The 807-nt window shown below is 39.5% G+C and overlaps 1 protein-coding gene across 1 annotated transcript in view; it reads right to left on the bottom strand.

Moving 5' to 3' along the window:
* The window catches only part of LOC119581761 (myosin heavy chain, muscle-like), a gene marked incomplete in the record, with an annotated part of 38,657 nt that overhangs the window by 31,274 nt on the left and 6,576 nt on the right, over nucleotides 1-807 (bottom strand). The window contains 1 exon segment of the mRNA XM_037929893.1: nucleotides 7-169. Within this exon segment, the coding sequence (XP_037785821.1) occupies nucleotides 7-169 (163 nt within the window).

The raw sequence follows: 807 nt of genomic DNA, 5'->3' as shown, positions 1-807 counted from the left end.
ACTCACGTTTCAGATTCTTCACATAGTCGGACATGATTTGATAGAAGATATGGTAAGACCTTTCCAGAGACTGTTGAGAGATGACACGAGCCTTCTCCAGCAGGTAGGTCTCGATATCAGCCCCAGACAGCTTGCCAGACGGACCGAAGTGAATGCGGATGAATTTACCCTGGGGGAAGGAGGGGGGAGTGAGTGACCGCGGGACGGGTGAAGAGGGGGTAAAGCTGGGTGAGTCAGAGCGAGAAATGAGTGGAAAGAAAGAAAATGGGTAAGTGTGGGTAATTGAGAAGGAGGAGTGAGTGGGAAAAAAAAGAAAATGGGAAATGTGGGTGAGTGAGAAGGAGTGAGTGGGAAAAATGAAAAAGAAAATGGGTAAGTGTGGGTGAGTGAGAACGAGAAATGAGTGAAAACAGAAAAAGAAAATGAGTAAATGAGAGTGAGTGAGAACAAAAAGTGAGTAGATAAATTAATAAGATGGAGAAAGGAATTTTTTTTTTTTTTAAATGGGTGTGCCAGAACGAGAAGTGAGGAAAGAAGGAATGGATAAAGAAAATGAATAAAAAGGGAACTCAGATGAAGATAAGTAAAAGCAACGAAAGGAAAATGAGAATAAAGGGATGGCAGTAAGTAAGGCGAATAAAGGTGGGAAAAATACTTATGATTAAAAATGTGTGTAATACTGATAGCAAAAAAATGTCCTGACCTGTAACACTATATTATTCCTCTTAATCCTCTCCCAACCCTCAAAAAAGAGAGAAAAAAATACTCATTATCATTTCCCTTTTCTCTAGTTCAAAAAATATACTA

Source organism: Penaeus monodon, chromosome 15 (genome assembly GCF_015228065.2).
Source record: "Penaeus monodon isolate SGIC_2016 chromosome 15, NSTDA_Pmon_1, whole genome shotgun sequence".
NCBI lineage: Eukaryota > Metazoa > Arthropoda > Malacostraca > Decapoda > Penaeidae > Penaeus > Penaeus monodon.
This window is presented reverse-complemented; position numbering and strand designations above follow the sequence as displayed.